The 14,618-nt window shown below is 37.3% G+C and overlaps 1 protein-coding gene and 1 long non-coding RNA gene across 6 annotated transcripts; both read left to right on the top strand.

Moving 5' to 3' along the window:
• Nucleotides 1–336: 336 nt before the first annotated feature.
• Nucleotides 337–4,276, top strand: LOC120255899 (calmodulin-interacting protein 111-like). Of its 3 annotated transcripts, none has more exons than XM_039263667.1 (6): nt 337–768; nt 1,716–1,796; nt 1,961–2,151; nt 2,708–2,873; nt 2,949–3,044; nt 4,068–4,276. In XM_039263667.1, exons 1-4 carry the CDS (start codon nt 345–347, stop codon nt 2,849–2,851), a joined length of 840 nt encoding a protein of 279 aa, XP_039119601.1. In that variant the 5' UTR covers nt 337–344; the 3' UTR covers nt 2,852–2,873; nt 2,949–3,044; nt 4,068–4,276. The 3 variants fall into 3 exon arrangements, with proteins under 3 accessions (XP_039119601.1, XP_039119603.1, XP_039119602.1); XM_039263669.1 differs by lacking the exon at nt 4,068–4,276 and adding an exon at nt 3,793–3,949; XM_039263668.1 differs by lacking the exon at nt 4,068–4,276 and adding an exon at nt 3,505–3,729.
• A 3,540-nt stretch (nt 4,277–7,816) lies between these two features.
• On the top strand, nt 7,817–9,726 carry LOC120255901. Of its 3 annotated transcripts, none has more exons than XR_005535136.1 (4): nt 7,817–7,838; nt 7,912–8,022; nt 8,443–8,601; nt 8,861–9,726. It is a non-coding gene; the product is annotated as an uncharacterized LOC120255901 (long non-coding RNA). The 3 variants fall into 3 exon arrangements; XR_005535137.1 differs by having other exon boundaries at nt 7,826–8,022; nt 8,861–9,419; nt 9,494–9,726; XR_005535135.1 differs by having other exon boundaries at nt 7,826–8,022.
• Nucleotides 9,727–14,618: the final 4,892 nt, after the last annotated feature.

The raw sequence follows: 14,618 nt of genomic DNA, 5'->3' as shown, positions 1-14,618 counted from the left end.
ATTGTATAGATATTTAGTAGAATACTTTGCAGGCCATCTTTTCAATATCTATTCCTAAATGTAACTAATGCCAGTCTACTGTATCTCTCATTTAACAATCCATGAAGCAGTAACAAACGAATAATGAAAAACCTTATAAAGAGGCACTCGAGATATAGTATATGATTTTCCTTTATTCTTCATAAATTTATCTTAACAGCCTAACAGGTATAAAGCACCAAGATAGTCTATACCATATATGCATTTTCTGGTACTTCATAGAGGACTCTAAATATATCTGGATACAAGACTTACTTGTAGAGTTTGCTGGATTTTGATTACTTACTGTTTTGCCTGATTAGGTAATGCTCGAGTTTCCAAAGGTTTCCTGGGAAGACGTGGGTGGCCAAGCTGAAGTCAAGAAACAGTTAATTGAGGCTATTCAATGGCCACAAATATGTCCAGATGCTTTCAGGAGAATAGGAATACGTCCACCAAGGGGTCTATTAATGATTGGTCCACCTGGTTGTAGTAAAACATTGATGGCTCGAGCTGCTGCTTCAGAAGCAAAACTTAATTTTCTTGCAGTCAAGGGACCTGAGCTCTTCAGCAAATGGGTCGGGGAATCAGAGAAGGCTGTGAAATCGTTGTTTGCAAAGGCTAGAGCTAATGCTCCAGCAATTATATTTTTTGATGAAATAGATGGCCTTGCAATAACTCGTGGCCAGGATGGTGATGGCACTTCTGTTGCTGATAGAGTACTCAGTCAGTTGCTTGTAGAAATGGATGGTGAGCTTGCAATTTATTTTTGATTTTTCCCCTAAGAATTAGACATGCTGACAATTTTCACTAAACCACAGTGGCCAATAACATGAATTTGTTGTCATATTTCAGTTTTATACTTTTATGTTAAATTACTTTAATTGGATCACATGATACGAGTTTCCATATAAATGCCATCTTGTGATATGACCAGTAAAAAAAATCTTCTATCTTATTTTGATGCTTGGTGATGGATCTAGCTGCCTACAATTCTCTCTCATGGATGCAAACTTAGAAATCTACCACTTGGTGGACATGCTCAATTTTGCCACACTGTCGGGTTTTAATGTCTATGGTGTTTTTATGAGTTTAAGTAATTTTTTGACAACCATACTGCCCTAATGTCAGATAGTTTAAATTTGATTATGCAATTACTTTAGTCGCATTTATTTCTATATGTGCATATCTCCATGCTAAGTATAGATGTAGTTATGCATGTATGCTGCTATCAATACGTGCACATGCTAATGTATTGCTATGCATGAATGTGGCTGGTTATAAATTTTTCATATTCTTATTTTTGTGCTAGAAATATATATTCTATATCTCATGTCCTCATACTTTTTCTTCGAGTATTTTTGGTTATCCAATGCCTGTATTTATCTCAGGATGGATTTTTGTCTATGCCCACATCACTGTCGTAAATGGATAAATTTGTGTGCTGCATATCTCTTTTTCCGCTTTTTTTTTTTTTAATATTTTGGATATGTCATGGTTTGATATTGCATTCTGTCGTGGAAGCATTTGTGAGAGAAATTTGGTGATGGTGTTGGATATTTTTATATTGGATGCTTCTTTGAATAAAAGGCTTTTTGTATGTGAATGTTGATGTTGTCTTGGAGGATACATGAATTAGCTCATTGGCATGATTTGTGTATTAACATGCTTTATTCCGCATAATATGGTTGATGTAGGTTTGGACCAAAGAGTTGCTGTTACTGTTATTGCAGCTACTAATCGTCCTGACAAGATTGACCACGCCCTTCTGAGACCAGGTTCTGCCTTGACTGTATTCAGTACTATATAATCATTATGTTTGGGTATAAATTTTTAAAACTTCAGCAACCAATTAGTCTTATATATCTATATAGACACTAGAATATCAACTTCCATACACCCTAGCAATACATCCTGACAAATAGAACATTTTTGGGCCCAGGACGCTTTGATAGGTTGTTAGATGTCCAGCCACCAAATGAAGCTGATCGCAAAGATATATTTTGCATTCATATGCGGAGCATGCCCTGCAGTTCTGATGTCTGCAAAGAGGAGCTTGCTCGTCTCACTGAAGGCTATACTGGGGCAGACATTAAATTGATATGCAGGGAAGCTGCTATCGCTGCATTAGAAGTACGTTCATTTGTTATTCAACTAGTATCTTTTTTTTTTTTCACTGAATTAAGCTGCTAATTAGCATATTATCAAATTATGCTAGTATTGGAAACAGTTGGAGTTTGGTGGAGTTTGGTCTTGCTAAATATGCATTGGTTTGTAAACTCATGGTAATATATAGAAAATGATATCAATGTTACATTGTACGGCCAGTGAACCTTAGTTCATCAAAATGGCAATAGTTAGAAGAAAGTTCCAGTTTCTGTTGTCACTCCTTTGGTGCATGTATCTGCCAATAATTTGGACCTAGAGTGACTATGAATATCATGAGACCCTCTAGGTTGTTCTCTAAGCACCAATTAACTGACAACTCTAGCAACTTACATTTTGGACTGTCTGTTGTCATTATATATTTTTCACAAATGGCACGGCAAATTTTGGGACGGCTTTTTTGGACACATTTAAGTGATTATTATTATAATTATTATTTGGTAGAATATCATTGTTTCAATTTCTTTATTGTACGATTCGGTAAATTTAAATAAATACTAATTTACATTTTGAACATGATCAGGAGAGCCTGGAGGCAGTTGAAGTATCTACGGCTCATTTTAAAATTGGAATAGGAAGGGTGCAACCATCAAATATCCAATTCTACCAAGAGCTAGCAGCCCAGTTTCGGAGGCTAGTTGACAGCAAAGCAAACAGGGATGAGTGACACTCTTTAGATGACAGGAAATGTAACAATCCAATTCCATTGAACGTTATCTTCCTTTTGATTTGATAAGTTTTTCTAATTTATGATATTGTTGCAGGAGAGGTTAAAGATGTTGAAAATGACAAAGAATTGCTCGAAATTTTTGGAAGAACTCGTCACCAGGAAGCTTGGCATTAATTCTGCAAAAGGCTCGGTATGCATTTATTGTCCTCTATATTCTCAAATATACTTCAATGCCAGTTTCACCTTTACATGGCACTTGTGTTTGTTTCTGTTTTCCCTTGTGAGTGCATTTTGAATTTCATTGCATGCTATGAGTTGACACAGAAGTTATTATTGAGTTCATATTTTAGGTTTCGTTCATTTTCCCTTTGGAATACATTCTCTATTTTATCATGTTTTATGGAGCTGATAAAGGAATAGATGTCCAGTTTGTGACTTAGCTTTTGTTCAATTTCCTTTTTGAGTAGAATGTTGTCGCATTCTGTATTTTAGGTTTTGTTCATTTCAGCAAACCAAAACTGGTCTGGGACTATTATTAAATGCGAAATACGCCAAAGTGCAACAACTTATATTTGGATTTGTTATTTTGTTTTGTTCTGTATTAATTACTTCTTTTAACTTGATATTTTTCTTTGTGTTCTACTTGTTAGAGATATACACTCTCGATAGGAGCTTTTCACATGAAAATGCTACACGAGCAATTTTGGGTGATTGAGCTAGAAAATGATAGTCATTTATAATGTTTGTCGGTATTAGTTTGTGAAGCCTACATGCAAATCTGTGATGTTGCCTACTTTGGAATTATGTGTATGATTTAAAAGATTCAATTGATCAGTGCATTTGGATTTATTATTATTATTATTTTTTTCTGTTAATATGGAATTCAGTGACTTACTAATTACTTCTTTAACTTGATGCTTGTGTGTTTTGCATGTTAGAGATATACACACTCGATAAGAGATTCTCTCATGAAGATGCTACAAGGAATTAACAGTGGTTGAGCTAGAAAATGATAGTCATTTATAATGTTTGTCGGTATAAGTTTGTGAAGCCAACATGCAACTGATTTATAGAATTTATGATGCTGCCTACTTTGGAATTATATGTGATTCATTTGGATTAATTACTTTGCTTTGTTCTGTGACATGGAATTTAATTAGTGACTTATTAATTACTTCTTTAACTCAATGCTCGTGTGTTTTGCATGTTACAGATATACACTCATATGAGATTCTCTCATGAAGATGCTACAAGGAATTATTTGCAATTGAGCTACAAAATGATAGTTATTTATAATATTTGTCGGTATCAGTTTGTAGAGCACACACGCAACGATTCATAGAATTTATGATGTTGCCTATTTTGGAATTATGTATATGATTTAAAAGATTCGATTGATTAGTGTATCTCCTTTTGTTTTTTTGTGAAGTGGTTTTTTGAGCTTAGAATTTTTTGGTTTATTTGTTTATTTGTATTTTTGTGTTTATGTTTCTTAATGTTGATTATTATTTGATACATATTTCTTTATACATTTATAAAATATATATATATATATATATATATATATATATTTACTAATATTCACGGTTACTATGTAACCTTTAATCTGTCCGGTTTTTATTTTATTTTATTTATTTTTTAAGTATAAGAACTCAAAGTTAGAAATGAAATTATATAAAAATTATTATTATTTTTAAATATTTGCAAATTATAATAATTCCTCACTAATTAATCAAGACAGCAATTCTGTTTCATGCATCAGACCAAGCATTTCATCACTACATGTAAAATACTAAAAATTTTCAAATTTAAATCATAAATAAATTAATACCTAAAATCTTCAAGATTTGATTATCAATAAATGAATGCCTAAAATCTTCAATAGACTTAATTATGTTAAATGAATGCACTTAAATGTAGACCAAAGCAATTAATTTATTCCATAAATAGTGAAAAAGGTGCAAGCTCATTGGTTCATGCATCTCAAATCTATATAAACCCATGAAATGCAGCTTTGTGAGAGCACAACAAAACCTTTCTCCTCCAACCATATATATATATATATATATATATATATATATATATTTTTCCATTTCTGAGGAGTTTGTGCTTAGATAATGTTTTCCATTCTAGCAAGGAAAAGAAAGGCATGGCCTTTTGGAAGGATTGTTGGAGCTAAGGTTTTTTGGTCTTGGTTTTTAACAATGCTATCGAATATCGATTAACTATAATCAACTTCATCCAAAGATCATATATCGCTTTGGTTTTCATTTTTCAAATCTCATATTAGAGATTGAGATAAAGGACCAAAGTATATACTTTTGAGTATGATTATTGTGAAAAAGAGATATCAATGTCAACTAAATGGAAGAATTGTGATGGGACAAAGGTTAGTATGATTTCCTTTTCTTTTATTTTTAATTTTATCAAGAGTTGGTTATTATCATAATGATAAAATAAATGTATATCAATTATGAATAAATTAGATTTTATTGATGTTATTCTAAGTGTTTTTAGCCCCGGTCTCAGTTTATTAGCCTTCTCTTTCTTTTGCTAATAGTTAATTTAATTATGATGATTACTATATATAGATAGATACACGCATTAATAAATATAAATTTAAACCAATAGTGGCAAATTTACTTCACTAATAAATATAAGCTATTTTTTAGACAATTTAGACATCGCTAAAAACACAACTTAATCTAAACATAAATACATGTTTTGAATATTACTTGGATACAATAATGATCTTGTCTCAAAATCATTTATTCAAGTATTTCAACCTTAAAGTTTTGCAGTTGTAGAATATATATATCCACATATTGTACTTAAACATTGTTTGTTTTCAGTTCAATGGGAAGCAGAGATGGTTAGAAGGAAAGGACCAAAACAAACAAACAAAAATAAAACTAACAAAAATGCTAAGTCTCCAACATTCAAACAGTTGCCACAAAAATAAGAACAGATGCACAACTAAATAAAACATCAGGCTGCTGCATCTGGAACTCAGCAGAAAAAAAAACATGGAGCTGTTATGCCGGCTTTCTCATGTCGCCGGGCAATTCTGGAACCACGGCAGTGTACCTGCAGATGAGGCATCTCCGCGGGCCGTGGGTCGATGAGATCTCGGTCACATTTCATCGAACTTCATAAACTGACCCATCTCATCTGAGTTGCTGCAAGATGAGTATAGTAAACAGTGGAATTCAAATGAAATTCATGCAATGTACATAATGAAACTGAATTGTTGATGCAATTGAGATGTGATTACTCACGTTACAAACAAAAACAGACCTTGTAATAAGTAGCCTTAATTGAATCTCACTGACCGATTTCTATTTTACCAAGACGATAACACAAACAACCGAGATGTAGGCACTGATTAGATTAGATTAAACAGAATGACTTTAAACTTTTGTTATGGTGTGGACCGTGTGGTAATTATGATATTGTTCAAGTTGCTAAAAACTGTACTCTTCAGATGCTATAAAATTAAAAAGAGTTCAAAAATATCATAAAAATGGAAATTAGTGCATATCATATAGATCATAAAAACTGATTATGTTTTTTTATTTTTCTATTTTACTTAATTCATATGAATTAAGAAAATCAGTTAAAGTTAATTAATAATCTAAATTTTATAAAAAAAAAATTATATTAATTTTTCACGACGTTTTTTTAAAATATATTTTAAAAAATATAAAATTGAATATAATTTATCAAAAATTATGGAGGTATATTAAATTTAAATATTATATTTTAAAATCATAAACTCAACAGTCTCAACCAATCAAAGCATTCCAACCAAATGATTTTTGACATAAAAGAGATATTGATAGATCAATAAAATAGAAATGGCTACAAAAATAATTTTAACATAAAATAAACTAATAAAATGATATTGGTTGACTTTATTTGGGTGAATATTAAATACAAAATAAGATATCAACTTATCATGCATATATCTCTTATTCTACTCCAATCAAGTCTTTATATTCTATCCACTCTTATTTTGTCATGTTCACTAAATAAAGTCATATATAAATATATATACACACACATTTTTGAAAAAAATCATGAGAAAACAGAACAAATTTGGGATTTTTTTTTTCATATCAAAATATCTTTAGATATTTAAGAATATATTATATTCTCATTTCATATAAACCAAATTAACCATTTTGTTTTTTATTTTTTCTCTTGGCTAATTTTCTAATCATCTATGAAATTTCTAAAAGTTTAAATATTGCTAACTTTGAGAACATACATTTTGTGTCATTCTACAATTAAAAAGTATCATTTACAAAATATTTTAAAGTTTTAAAAAATACAAAGAAGTTAATCTTATAAAAAAAATTGTATATAAATACAAAGATAATTACCACCAATTATTTTGCCCTATTAAAATTGAGTTATTTATTTAGATTGTTTGTTTTGGACAAAAGCTGAGTCAAACTCTAAAATCACCCAAGATAAAAACACAAATACTTATTAAACTTATTCCATGACTGTGTATAAACCTAACATTGATTGTAGCATTACATTAAAAAAATAAATACAAATATAATTGTAAAGGCAACGCAATAACTAAATTTATTTTGCGGTGTTATGCATGCAAAAACAATAAACATATGGAGTATAAATCTTGAATTTATAAAGGGATCATACTTCTTATCAATAATTTACGTGCAATTTATTTACAATATATATATAATAGTCAATTTGGAGAAGTCAGGGAGCACTCTGAAAATACAGAAAAGTTCAGGGAGAAATTTGCATAAAATCCAACAAAAAGACCGAAAAACCACAGCGTAGAACAAAGAAGCGGCGCGAGCACTGCGACGGCGGCGAAGATGCCGCCGTCGAAGGGAAGAAGCCTTCGAGGTCTCTTCAATCAGAGGTCTCCCCTCTTCGGCCTCTCGTACTCCCTCAACTCCAGCTCTTGATTCAAAGACCGAGGGTCTCTGGCCACGACGAGCAGGTTCTCCCTCTCATCCTGTTTTGCGCTGCCGCCAAGTTCCTCAACCTCATCTCAGATTCCCATTTTGTGTTAGAGTCTCCGAGACCGAGACCTATCTCTCTCCAAGGGCGGTAATCACGCGAGGATTTGGCTCTCGGAGGCCGCCATGGTCTCGTCCTCCCTCTTCCCTGGTTCCTTTGTCTCTGTAAGTACTCCTGTCCTGTTTCATTTTTTTAACTCGATTAAATGTTTGATTTGGGAATAAAAAGCAACATTTTTGTGTGAATACATTGCTAGAATTTCTGTAAAAAGATCATTTTTGGTGTTTCTTTTCATTCACTTTGGTTCTTGCTTACCTTCCAGTTATGACTGCATGGAGTTTTTTTCTTTTTTATGCTAATGAATTGTAGCAATTTTCCATATTTCATCTGGTAATTGAGAATGAGCAGATCATTCATTGACACAAACTGCTTACTTATCATAGTAGCACATATTCAGCATTCCTTTTATTTAGAATTTATTTTGTTATTTCTCTTTTGTTGAATGTAATGATACTATGAAGTTGTGTTTTGATGTCAAGGTTGTTGTGGGTTCAACTATTTTCTTATGAGGATTCTGATTGTAGGTTTCACTTGCTACTTCAGACAAGACGTCCTTGAAAGATGCCCCACTTGAGACATTAGCTGAGAAGTGTGCTAGACATTTTGGAGTTGAAACTGGGGATAAGATATCTGATGGAGCAGGAAATTTCTTTGCAATTGCAACTACATTCCCTTCTCGCAAGGTATGACATGGGAAAGTTGATTTTGGTTTCTGAATTAGCAAATTGCAGCCAAACTGCTATTCAGATTTTTTAATGTTAATTTGAAATAAATTCCTTTTGGCCTGTAGTTCAGTACATACTTTCTCAGCTTTGCATTCCCAATCATGTGTTGATAAGCAGCAAAAGCTGTTTTCAATGTAGTGATTTATAAATTGATTTTATAGCTAGTGATTTGTAATTTGGTTCAGCAATATCTAATGTCTGTATTGCGCTTTTGTAGGTTCTGTAAAATGGAGCAAAATTGTCATGGGGTCTGTCATGCACCATGGGCTTCCCTTCCGTTGGCAGGGTGATATTTGTTTTCCCTATCAGTGGTTTTTCTACATCGCACAATCAAAATATGAATAATTCTATTGCTCAATTTCCTATTTGCAAATGCAACGACCTTTACCTAAATTTGGTCTTGCCAAAGAGTGCTGTGATAAATTGTGGATATGATAAATCTCCCTTAGGCACTTCAACTAACAAGCTAACATCACCAAAGACTCCAGCCTCTAGACCAAAGCTTTCTTCTCCTGGTGCTACTCCAGTCCAATCAAAGAAATCCTTAGACTATGTATCAAATATTGATTCTGCCACATGTCATGACATCTCTGGTATTAGATTGGCATTGGCAGATGAAAGAGTTAATGACTGCTACAGATATATGCTGGAAGGTGGCTTCATTGTCGTAGTCTTTTAAATGGAAACTTTGTGACTGTACCGATATGCGGGCATCTCTGTTTATTTCAGGTGGCAGGTGTGAGTAGGTCACGGACCCAGATCCTATGTCTCAAAAGGTAATGCAATTTACCACCTCTCGAGATTGACAATGGAAATTCTATAAATTATGCTGACACTATATTCCTGGTAGATGCTAAAACAAAGGTCCATCTCTCTGCTCCAGTCGCTTCTGTGAAAAATAATTCAACTACAACATGTCCATCAGCAGTTGAAATTACTTGTAGATCCATTGGTGAGAGGCAAGCTGGTGATATTCCTAGGCTGGGTGGCTTATCTAAGGAAATTACAGCTTTGAATGAGATCATCACGTTCTCATTGGGATGTTAAAGAGCCCATTACTTCTTGTGTCTATATATACTTGTATACATCACTACATGAATATTACTCTTCATATCATTCTTCATCTCATTCTTCCTCTCTTCATTCTCTCTATATTCCATATAGCCTCATTCTAACATGGTATCAGAGAGGGTTTAGAAATTTAACTCCGGTCATCTTCGCCGGTCATCATCGTCATCTTCTCCGGTCATCTCCGCCGTTCTCCGTCAAGTTGTTGGCCTCCCTCAAGACGCCGACCTTTCTCTTTCTCACCGGTCATCATCGTCATCTTCTCCGGTCATCTCCACCGGCCTCAAGTCAAGTCGTCGGTATTTTTCCCATCCTAAAGTTGTCGGCCTCCCTCAAGGCGCCTGACCTTCTTTCTCAAGTCACCGCCCGGTCTTCTCCTTCCTCAAGTTGTCGCTGGGTCCTCTTCTCCTTCTTCAAAAGCTACCGACACACGGTGGCAGAGCACAATGATGTGCATGATGACCGACACAGTGACATACGAGTACATAAAAGCAAATGAATGATGCGCAGTGTTTAAAATGTCGATTCCAGTTCAGTCCTCTGACCCGATTATTGGCAGTGGTGCTCTTCCTCACATCGACATTAGACTTAGCGGTCAAAATTATCGTGAGTGGGCATTTTCGATGCGCATGCTCTTGCGATCAATTGGTCTAGCCTCTCATCTACTTGCGATCCTCCGATGAGGCGGCTGACTCTGCAGTGGTGTCGAGGCTTGGCGGGTTGCCGATGATCGTGTCATGGCTATCTTGTGCATGAGTATTGACGTTTCCATCAGGATGAGCTTTATTGATCATTTATCAGCAAAAGAAATTTGGGACTATCTTCAACAACGTTATCTACACACCGATGAGGCACTCCGGGTTCTCCCTACTACAAAACACGCATAGTCTTCAACAACGGGATCTATCGTTGGAGGAATTCTACAAGGTATTCACTCGTGTATCCGGGTCGATTGGATGCTATGGTGCCAAAGGGATGCTCTGGTTGCAAGAATTGTGCTGCAAAAGAAAAACATGAGCAACAAAACCTCATGTTTCAGTTTGTGATGCGCCTCCGCTCCGAGTTTGAGCCCGTGCAGCGTTCGACTTCTTGGAGCGTAATCCTCTTCGACCTTTCTTTGAAGCACTTGCCGCCTTGATTCTTTCGAGGAGACACGTCTTCGTGCTCTTGCTACTACTCGATGATCTCACACACTTGTTTTGGCGAGCTTCTCATCGGCTGCGGTGATTAAGGGTCCCTTCGTTGACTCTATCACTGCACCCATTGCAAGAAGGCAGTCGTGCGTGCTCGACCGCCTCAAGTTGCATCTCGAGCGACTTGCGAGTTTCGGATCGGCGCTCCTCCGGATCTCGTCGGCGGAGTTGCTCCGGGGCTTCTTCGATCCTCCCGTCCAGTACATCCGGATCCGTCGCCTCGATGTCGACCTCGGTACTACTACTTCCTCTTGGGTTTTTAGACTCGGGGGCTTCTTTTCACATGACCTCCGATGATTCTCGGCTTTCATCCCTGCAAACCTGCTCCTGATGGTACGTATATTCAGACCGCTGATGGAACTTCTTGTTCTGTTTCACATCAAGGGATTCTTTCTACTTCTCGATTTACTGTTCCTGATGTGTCCCTCGTTCCTCAGCTGTCTATGAATCTTATATCATTGGTCGACTTACTGAGCCTTCACTGTTTTGTTGGGTTTGATGATTGTTCTTGCTATATGCGGGGACCGTCGGACCAAAAGCTGTGATTGAGTGCGGCCATCGCCGTGAGTGGTTCTCGCGGACTCTACGTTCTAGATCGTCTTTCTCTTCCTCTTTCCTTCTACCATGCCCTCGCTATCCACGGATCCCGCTTCTACGATCCATGTTCGAGGATGCTGCTTTTCCTGCTACCTTTCCACAGTGGCATCATCGCCTAGGTCATCTATGTGGCTCACGTTTGTCCTCCTTAGTTCATCAAGGTGTCACGGGTCACGTGTCTCATTGATGTTGGTTTTTCATTGTTCGGGTTGTAAGCTTGGCAAGCAAGTACATACGCCATATTCGCAAGCATCTCTAAGTCTAGTCGTCTTTTTGATTTAGTTCATTCGATGTTTGGGGTCCTGCGCCTTTTTACTTCCAAAAGGTGGTCACAAGTATTATGTCATTTTTCATTGATGATTACTCTAGATATACAGGGTCTACTTCATGAAACATCGATCTCAATTGTTATCCATCTATCAGTCATTTGCTAGCATGGTTCACACTCAATTTTCTACTGCCATTCGTATTTTTCGTTCGATTACGGGGAGAGTGTCATCTCTTGTTTTTACGTCAATTTCTCTCGTACGGGTACTCTTCCTCGACTTTTCTTGTCTGGTGCTCATCAGTGAGAATGGGATTCTTGAGCGTAAACATCGTCACATGATTGAGGCTGCTCGGACTCTCCTAATTTTACGTCTTTTGTTCCTGCTCGTTTTAAAGGGTGAGGCGGTTTCCACATCGGTTTATCTCATTAACATGCAACCATCATCTTCTCTTGAGGGTAAATGTCACGGAGAAATCTTATTTAGCTCTCCTCGTCGTTATAATCATCTTGGTCTTTGGTTGTGATACATTATGTCTTACTTGCACCTCGTGAACATACTAAGTTAACAACTCAATCGATTGAGTGTGTCTTTCTTGGGTATAGTCTTGAACATAAGGGTTATCGTTGCTATGACCCATACGCTCAGTCGCATTCGCATATCTCGTGATGTCGCTCGGAGCGAGTAGATCCTTATTTCTACTCTTTTAGCTACTCGACCTCCCTTTTCCTCTCCCTTTCCCGAGTCTATTTCGTTTCTTGACTTTTCTCCTTTTGGACTTAGTTCCTACTATAGAGTCTCCTATTGTTCCTTCTTAAATCTCTTGTTCCACCTTCGGATCCAGTACGTCCGCTATACCGTCATCCTCGACTCCACGACACCTTTCCTTTTCACTATCGTCGTGAGGCCTAAAAGTTCCCCAGATCCTCGACTCCCTATTCCTATTCCTTCGATACTCGGCCGGGTACCAGCGATCACGTCGATGGTCTTTTACATGCCTTAGCGTCTCGGTATGACCTTCGTGATCGTGAGTACTATTTACGTACGGCGGATATGGTTTTCTATTCTTGAGTGCGGTATATGAGCCCGACACTTATCGGGAGGCGGCTAGTATCCATGAGTGGCGGTTGGCTATGTCGAGAGCTTTGAGCTCCGGAAAAAGGCGGGCGCGGGATCTTGTTCCTCTACACGCTCACGCCACTCAATTACATGCAGAGTGGGTGTACAAGGTCGAGACAAAGTCGATGGTTCGATGGAGCAGCTATAAGGTTCGCCTACGTGGCTCGTGGTTTTTCGGCGAGGCACATGGTCGTGATTATGATGAGACTTTTTGCTCACGTGGCTCATCGACTACGATTCGCTTTCTCGATTCTTGAGACTGCTATTCGCTCTTGGACTATCTCTGGATGGATGTGAAGAATGCTTTTCTTCACGGTGATTTACGAGGGAGGTATACATGCACCCACCCGGCATTGAGACATCTAAAGGTTATGTTTTGTCGCCTTCGATCGAGCTCTCTATGGTCTCAAGCAAGCTCCACGTGCTTGGTTTGGCGATTTGAGTTACGTGAGTGCGTGCGGTTGGTTTCTTGCCGATGATCATGATCCCGCATTATTCATCCATACCTCTCGGGCGTGGTGCGCACTTTGCTTTTTGCTTTATGTTGATGATATGTTGATTCTTGGTGATGATATGGAGTATATTGTTTTTGTGAAACAGCGTCTCGAGCCCGGTTTATGATGTCGATTTAGGGACCTCTCGGCTATTTTACGGGGATTGAGGTGACTTCTACAGATGATGGTTACTATCTTTCTCAACATCGATATATTTAGGACCTCATTATACGCTCTGGCCTTACTGATTCACGGACTGCCGCCACACCTATGGAGCTTCATGTTCGACTCGACCTACGGATGGCACACACTAGAGGATCCTTCTCGTTATCGTCGTATTGTGGGCGACCTTGTCTATCTTCTATTACGGAGACGGATATTGCTCATCTTTGTTCGTGTCTTGAGCCATTCGTTAATCTGCGCACTTAGTCCGCTATGGTCGATTTACTTGGCGTGTTGCGTTATCTAAGGGGACGACATCACGGCGTACATTTTATGCTCATTCTAGTCCGCTTGACTTGCGCTTACTCGGATTCCACTTGGGCGGTGACCACGGTGATCGTCGGTCCATCACTTTTGGTTATTGCATATTTTTTTGGCACTTCTCTTCTTGCATGGAAGTCCGAAAGCGAGCTATGATGTCACGTTCTAATCTTGAGGCGAACTTGAGCACTTGCTACTACCACATCCCGAAAATTAGCTAAAGCTTCGTTGGTTCTTTGGCTGAATTTGGTGTCTCATGTAATACTCCCACTCCTCTTCTTTGTGACAACATGGTGCCATCTGATTGCTAATGACCCGTGAAGCATGAATTAACCAAACATATTGGTGTTGATGCATTTTCACCCGTTCGCAATGTCGACAATCGACCATTGCTCTTCGGTATGTCTTGAAAATGCGAGTCTCAGGATTCTTGATTTCTTCACGAGGCCCAAACTCGAGAACAACATCGATTCCATCTTCTCAAACTCTGTGTCTCAGATCATCCTAATCCACCTTGAGTTTGAAGGGGGGTGTTAAAGAGCCCATTACTTCTTGTGTCTATATATACTTGTATACATCACTACATGAATATTACTCTTCATATCATTCTTCATCTCATTCTTCCTCTCTTCATTCTCTCTATATTCCATATAGCCTCATTCTAACATGGGAAACAGTTATTCTTTGCCAAGGTTGACTTTTATTGCATGTACATTGCCATTCTGCCTCCTGATCATTATTTCTTCTTGTTGGAG

Source organism: Dioscorea cayenensis, unplaced genomic scaffold (assembly GCF_009730915.1).
Source record: "Dioscorea cayenensis subsp. rotundata cultivar TDr96_F1 unplaced genomic scaffold, TDr96_F1_v2_PseudoChromosome.rev07_lg8_w22 25.fasta BLBR01001233.1, whole genome shotgun sequence".
In the NCBI taxonomy this organism is placed as follows: Eukaryota; Viridiplantae; Streptophyta; class Magnoliopsida; order Dioscoreales; family Dioscoreaceae; genus Dioscorea; species Dioscorea cayenensis.
Note: the sequence above shows the minus strand (reverse complement) of the source record. Positions and strands in the feature narration are given on the sequence as shown.

Excerpts from the sequence above, each read along its gene's own strand:
- LOC120255899 (XM_039263667.1), top strand. The coding sequence starts at position 345 with ATGCTCGAGTTTCCAAAGGTTTCCTGGGAAGACGTGGGTGGCCAAGCT. Across the intron at positions 1,797-1,960 it reads CCACGCCCTTCTGAGACCAG|GACGCTTTGATAGGTTGTTA; the intron begins GTTCTGCCTTGA and ends TTTTGGGCCCAG. Across the intron at positions 2,152-2,707 it reads CTGCTATCGCTGCATTAGAA|GAGAGCCTGGAGGCAGTTGA; the intron begins GTACGTTCATTT and ends GAACATGATCAG.